Raw genomic sequence first — 7,612 nt, forward strand, 5'->3', positions numbered from 1 at the left:
CCATCACGTACCCGTCATCCTAGACGCTTTCTGGAAGGCCTCTATTTTCGCACTGACACCCTTCTTTTTATGACTAAAATTAGAAAGCTGGTGTTAATTAATTACGTTTACCAATTTTACACTAACTATGTCAACGCCAATACCTATATTTTTTTTATTTATATCGATAAAATATTACAAAAATTACTTTTTTTTTAATTATTTATTTTTACAACATCTTTTTATTATTATTTATATATATATATATAATATTTTATATGAACTTCTAAAAAATATATGTTAAATCGTTTAATTGTATGTATTTATTATAAATAAAATATTTATCTATTTAATTTTAAAGTGGTAAAAAATATTTAATAAATCTTTAATTTTTTTTTATTCAAATAGGCCATTAAAGATTAGGAAATATATTTTTATTACTTTTGTGTTAAATAATTTTTTGAATTTTCTATTTAGTTTTAATAGAAATTCAACATTTTTTTTTCACAAAGTTTAAAATTTAAAATTTTAGATAAAAGAAAATCAAAATGAGTTGATTTTTTTATTTATTTTTTAATAATTGAAAATGTTTGAAAGTTGTTTATACCGCACGAAGTAAATATCTAGATATTTACCTATAATAAAATATTATATATGATATATATGATAAACTATAATTTAATACTAAATATTCTTAATAATAATGATACGAATAAACGTGACTTATTAGAAAGTTAATTCTATTTAGTTTTTTTAGTTTCCTATTTTCTACTAAAAAAACAAAAATCATACTCTATGATATTTGTTTTTTGTTTTATTTTTTAAAAGAGACAAAAAAAAAAAAAAAAAAAAAAAAAAAAAAACATGTTTTTGATAACTTATTTTTGTTTTTTTTTTTTGTTTTTAAATTAGAGAGTTGAAGAGTTGTTTAAGATCATGAGAATCCAACTACATTGCATTGTCAGAATCCATGTCTACAGCTCGTTCATCCAATTATTATAGAGATGGACCTAATCCAAATGTGAAAAGCTATGGTCTCACCAACTAGCTAATCAGAAGTGAGTCACTCCTCTAATGGATTCTTCCTTTTGCTCCTCAGTGTACGGAGTATTAGCAACGGTTTCCAACTGTTGTTCCCCTCCCAAAGGCAGGTTCTTAGCTTTACTCACTCATCTACCATATCTAAAATAACATAGAATTACCAAATAAATTTTGGTTTGTTAATATTTAAATCTAAAATACACACAGACGTACCGATCAATCTAACTTTTATCTCCCTATGAATCGGATGTTTGTAATCGACTAGCCGTATCTGGAAATTCTCTTGGTTACAATCTATTTCGGGTCGAGTCCCCTTTCTCCTTAATCCACATAGACAAAATGGAGGATTGGAGCCAACAATTCATCACGGAAGAAAGGACTCCTTGAGTATCTAATACTAATAGAAGATAAGATTGAGACCGGGGGGTTGAGTTAGGTCTTTGAAAGCATGGTTCTTGCCTCCCTCCTTGGAGCTCGTTCATTCCTTGGGTGATCCTTGCTCTCACATTCGAGTGTTTGCTGGACATTTAGGCTAGTGAGTAAGATTTTTGCTCATTGCAGTCATCCCGTGGTTCTTCGCACCTGGAGTATCAGGACGTTTATGCCTCGACCCTTGATCAAATAAACTCCCTTCTGATCCACAACTCAAAACGAGTCTTGCTAGTTATTTTAAAGTGAAAATATTATGATAGAAAAAAAAAGTTTCGTTGACTTCCTTAGCTCAGTTTAGCTCTAATTGGCGTAGCTCGATCGTTTTAGACCATTCCATAAGTATTTTTAATCAAGAAGTTTAGTATAAAGAATTTTATTTCCATTATTTCCATGATGTAATGAAGAACTATTGCACTTATTTTCATTAGGTGTTGTTCGTGTTTATATTAATAGTTCTAAACTTTCAATCATAAACTAGGTTTGGCACCATCGTTTGGAGTTCATGCTAACTTGAATGACGTTATCGGTTTGAGATCGTGCCACTGAACATCAGGAGAAGAATCATCGTCGCACGAGAGTGCGAGAGAAGTGTAACGGCCATTCATGCTAGTAGATATTGTCCTCTTTAGGCTTTTCTTTTCGAGTTTCCCCTCAAGGTTTTTAAGATGCGTACACTAGGAAAAGTTTTTCACACATTTGTAAACAATGCTTCGTTCTTTGACCTAACCCATATAAGATTTTACACTAACTCTATTTTGATCACCCATTCAAGTGAGTATAGATGCGATTTGCAAATTTGCGTGGTCAACATAGTGACACTCGAGTAAATACGGAGTATGTGAATGAACCGAGACCACATCTAAATGAGAGAGATCTTAAGGAAAGATAGCTAAGAAAAGTTTAAAAGAATTTATAGGAACTTCATAATTGAGCCATGAAGCATGTTAGTGAGTTGATTTGTGGGAATAGTCTTTACTCTTATAAAGATTTGATTTTTTTTTTTTTTTTGTATAGGATCGAGCATTTGTATTTACGATGTTTGGGTGAGCTAGAAAGCAATCCCGAAAACCATATTCTTTGTAATGAAAGAAAAAACACAGCAACTGTGCTTACCAAAAACACGAGATTTTCGGCTAGCGTCGTAATTTTCGTGGAAACAACTGTCCACAAACGCTACAAAAACCTCACTTCTTCCCCTCACAAATCATCAAAAAGTTCTCATACTCCCATATGCAGCACCTACACAGTAGAAATATAGAAGAAGAAGACGTTATGCGCGTACCCGAGTGACTCAACTTGAACTGATCAAAAACTCGTGCGCCTCCAGCCCTTGCACGTGTGTGACACGTGCCTTCTCACGTTTCACTCGGCGGCTCCAGCGGCGTAAACGGCTTGGATTGGTGTAAATGATACCAATTCCTACATTTTTAGCCCTCCAAAGCTGATTTTGACCCTATTGAAAGAATTTAAGGTTAGTATAATTCTTGATTTATTAATCTAAGTTAAATTAAGCTAGGAATTAGAATTACGGAAGGAATTAGACGAATGTTTCTAATAGGGTGAAGTGCCTCTCCATAAGTGGAAACAAATTTCGAGGGATGAAGGCAAGCCAATTCAGAATTAAATAGAACTTGGGTTAAATCCAACCAAGTAAGTGGCTTTACTATCGGTATTGTTGAAAGAGTTGTTTTATGTATGATGACACGTGCCTAGTGGCCCTGCACGTGTCATATGTTTGATATGTTTATTATGTTTTATGATATCATATGTTTCAATGATATGATATGTTGTAATGATAAGATATGGTTTGTCATACGATATGTCCAAATATGCCCAGTAACATTAGAATACAAATGAATGTCATATTATGCCGGGATGAATTATAATATGTTATGAAATGTCATGATATATTGTGACATAATTACGTTGGACCTTAACATGTGTGACATGCGATGAAATATTTTGAGATAAAAAAAATTTATGATCTACAATCCCTTAGACATGTTTAAATGTTATGCTATGAATCAATTGAAATTGAAAAAGGGGTTGTCTTGCATGATTTGTTTACAATGAAAAATGTTGGGACCTCCTGCATAAATGTATGTTCACGTGCATCAGAATACTTCCTCTTATGATGAGTATGGATTCGTATGAAAATGAAAATGATCATCATGAAGCTACGACGATCCCTATTCTTTTTGGGTGTTCAACAACAACATTAGAGACGCTAGCTCGACCAGTAGGAGGCCCATGAGTGTGCAAACCTCTTAGTGGGTCCATATTCACACGTGTGGGCCGTGTGTCGAGTAGTACATACACATCCAATTACCCGAACTGAAAAGCCACTAAAAGCATACAATTTTAAATGATAGGTCTCATTCATGTTACATGTATTTGCATTCTCTGACCTCAATAGTGGTATCACTTACTGAGTATTTCTTAAAATACTCAAGCTTTGTGCTACTATTCCATTTCAAGTAAAGGCAAGACACCTATGTACATTTGACGGCAACGTCTCATCAAAGACCATGGAATCTGCATAGGGTAAAGGCAAGACACCTATGTACATTTGACGGCAACGTCTCATCAAAGACCATGAAACTTGTATAGGGTAGTTACATTTTTATTTTATAGATCTTAAGTTAGTCAATGACATCATTTTAATTGTTTTCTTTGACTTTTATTATTTCCCTTTACATTCTTCTCATTTATCACTATATTAAAACTTACCCACATCATTTATATCGAACAATTTTAGCTACTTACACATTCAAAACTACGTTATTATTATTGACCGTCTTTTCATTAATCCTCACTTTGTGATTATTTACATTGTTTCGATATCTTATCTTACAATAATTTGAGTTTCTATAGATAATCAAACATTTTTATATTAAGATTCAGCGTCATATTCTTATCATTTATCACTATATTAAAACTTACACCGTCCATTCATATTTAACAATTTTAGCTACATAGACATATTGAGAGCCACGTTATTCAAGCCATTTAAACAATTATCATTGACAAAAATAAACAATTAAGGATTAAAATCCCTTATTTAAAAAAAAAAAAAAAAAAAAATCCAAATTGGTTAAAGAAAAATAAGAACTTCTCAATGCCAATGAAAAAGTCAATGGATGGCCAATAATTGCGCACAACACAGCCAAAACCGACCATTTTCAGACATGTTTGCACCAACAAAACGTACGAAAAAAAAACAGTTTTGCAAACAAAGAAGAGGGAAAGGAGAGATTGAACAAAAAACAGTCTCTCTTTTTCTTCAAGTAATTTTTATTTTTATCTTTTTACCATAGTTTTTGCATTAGTTTTCATCCTTGTTCTTCCCTTTCTTCTCTTTTTGATCTATTTTTACAGCCATCTATCTCCTCATGGAATCCCTTGACGTTACCCGTGTTCGAGCGTTATCGTTCTCTGAATTAGCCAATGCATTAACCAGTCCACGACAAAATCACGTCGATCAAAACTTTGTCGGTATGTCGTGTTTTTCGTGATCGAACATTTTGCAATTTACGCGTTTTGGTATGTGTTTTGATTGATGTGTTTTTTTTTATTGTTTAGGAGTATCTACCAATGTGAGGCTTTTATTAAAACTAATCCATGAGTACAAAGATGCTTCGGTGAAAGGCAATAATGGAAGTAGAGATCAAAGGATATCTGAAATGATGCTTATAATTGATGATGTGAAAACCCAAATCCAAAAATCTCAATTTCTTGGTAAGAAAAGGGCAGCTGAGCTTAGACGGTGCAACACCGATCTTAGGCGAAACGTTCCGAGGGACAAACGGAGTAACGAACCGGTGATGGATGAGAAGGAGAGATTGAGGAGAGAGCTGAATGCAAGCATGGCTGCAAGGAAAAGCCTCGAAAGCATATGTTCGAGCATCGGAAAGGAGAAGGAGATCATCGCGAAGGAGCTAGCGAGGACGGTTCAACAATTGAACGGAATGGAAGAACATCTCAATGATCTCAAAGCACAAAATGAAATGTTGATGTGCAAAGTTCAAGCTTGTGTTGCAGAGCATAGAGTGAAGAAAAACAATGTACCTGATGCTCAAGCCAACATGGAAGCCCTCCAAAAGAGAAACAAAGTGTTGACCGAACAACTTCTCAAGTCGCTCGATGCATACCGATCGTTGAAACGTAAGATCAAAGAATATCAAGAGAAAAGAAGTGGGGAAAATGCAAGAATGGAAGAAATGGGACTTCGTGTTCGAGTTGGACTCGATAGGATTCATAGTTTTAAAGAAATGTTCACTCAAAACGACGATGAAAAACATATTGATATTGAGCATGAGATCTCCGCTTTGGAGCATATGTTCAAATGTTTCGATTTGGAGATATCGAAACATGTCAAGATGAAGAAGTACCCCGTCGAATGCAAACACGAGCGCATCAATGCCGATAAGTCCCCGGTTCCGGCTTGAGCTTACAATAGAAAAATAGAAGTAATTGATTAGTGATGGTACAATGACAACCTTGTTTTATTGTCATGTGTGCACATGTACTTGCTCGGTTGCTCTAGTTTTTAATGCATTGTTTGAACCTTAAACCATTTTTCTTCTACCAAAAACATCCAATTTTGGGTCGATTTGAATACATAACGTAGTCGTTTTTGCCGTTTCGTAACGATGAAAACTCGAAAGAAGGCATCACACATCAGTGTTCATAGTAGCTTTAGATATCAATGAGATTGGTGGTGGAAGGATGAGTATCAAAAGTCTCCCATTTGGTTGTCACAATGACTGGCTTTACTACTTTCACTCTTGCATTTGTTACCTTCCAACACATTTCTGCACTCTCTTTCCCTACAACCAAAGAACCAAAAGCAAATAATTTATACGTTCAATGTGACTAAAGATTGCTCGGTTGAATCGAAATAGTTTAGTCGGGATCATTTTTCAATGACCCGGGTTGATTTAAGTTCTTTTATTGCTATAATACGTGTCAAAGTTCGAAGCCCTAACATTTTGATTGAGAATATATGGCTTGATTAGTTAAATTTTTCATCAAGAACACGACAGCCTCTCGACACTGGGGGCTGTCATCTTAAGGATTAGCGTTTGATTAGGTCGGTTTTAGTTTGGTTTGATGGTCCGACCTGCAAAATTTTCTGAGTAGAGGCATCTCCTTGAGCAGCTTGATGGTGATCTGAATTTCTAGAACCTGTAATCCATTTGAGAAAAAGTTATCATATATATAAAAATTCAAAAATTGCAATAGAAAAGAAAAGAATAAAAAAAGATAAAAAAAAAAAAAGGATTTTTGACCACATTCTCCATAGGGCCCTCTTATCTCTTCCTTCTCCGAGCTCGGGTAATGAAAGAAGGAACCGAGAAGAAAGTATTAGCAACAACAGGTTTTATTACGAGACAACTCATGATGTTCACGGAATCCATAAAAATTATTCAACAAGCTTTCGAAGGACTTCCAGGGGGACCTTATGAAAATTTAGAAATACGATCTTCTAATCGAGGACAGTCTTCTGGCCGGACTTTCCTAAGGTATCTAATAACTTTGCTTCTGCTCGCCCACCGCTGGCACACCTCTCATAACTACTGTCCATTTATTCTGGAATAATCTAACTTATCTTGGTCAGAGGCATTTTTTTCCTTTTCAGCATTCTCCCTAGAAATTATTCAACCTACAATCAATCAGCGATTTACCAACAAGTCTTGGGTAACTCATTCATTGATGAATTTAGGTAAAAAGGAGGAGTCCGGGTCAAAGCTCCAACCTCTGTGCACCTGTCGCATGAAGGAATAGAAGGAAGGCTCTTTGCGAGAGAGTAGTTCATCCCGGGTTTGAGAAAAGTAGCTTCTTAAAAAGTGAGGGAGTTATAATCAAATAAGATCAAGGGCAATCCCTCCTACAATTACGATGACCGGTAAAGGAGTCTCGAAAGAAAAGGAAAAGAAAGATAATGAAACCTGAACCTTTATATGAGAGTCAATGAATTCTGTGGTAGAGAAATACAAGATGGATGAGAAGGTAGCGAAAAATTCTGTGGTAGTTCATAGGGTTACTCAAATCTGATTAATTTCTTTGCCTCGAGGGGAGCGAAGCCGAGGTAGAGGAGAGAAGCGCATTAATAGGAGCGAAGCTGAGTTGGGAGAGTCGCGCTCACATTTAGTTTTAC

The 7,612-nt window shown here is 34.9% G+C and overlaps 1 protein-coding gene across 1 annotated transcript; it reads left to right on the forward strand.

Annotated features, from left to right (window-relative positions):
- The first annotated feature begins 4,761 nt into the window (after window positions 1–4,761).
- LOC111802625 lies at window positions 4,762–6,028 on the forward strand. The gene is made up of 2 exons (XM_023687056.1): window positions 4,762–4,947; window positions 5,035–6,028. The coding sequence occupies exons 1-2, from the start codon at window positions 4,845–4,847 to the stop codon at window positions 5,898–5,900; spliced, it is 969 nt and encodes a 322-aa protein (XP_023542824.1). The 5' UTR covers window positions 4,762–4,844; the 3' UTR covers window positions 5,901–6,028.
- Window positions 6,029–7,612: the final 1,584 nt, after the last annotated feature.

Source organism: Cucurbita pepo, chromosome LG09 (assembly GCF_002806865.2).
Source record: "Cucurbita pepo subsp. pepo cultivar mu-cu-16 chromosome LG09, ASM280686v2, whole genome shotgun sequence".
NCBI classification, from domain to species: Eukaryota; Viridiplantae; Streptophyta; class Magnoliopsida; order Cucurbitales; family Cucurbitaceae; genus Cucurbita; species Cucurbita pepo.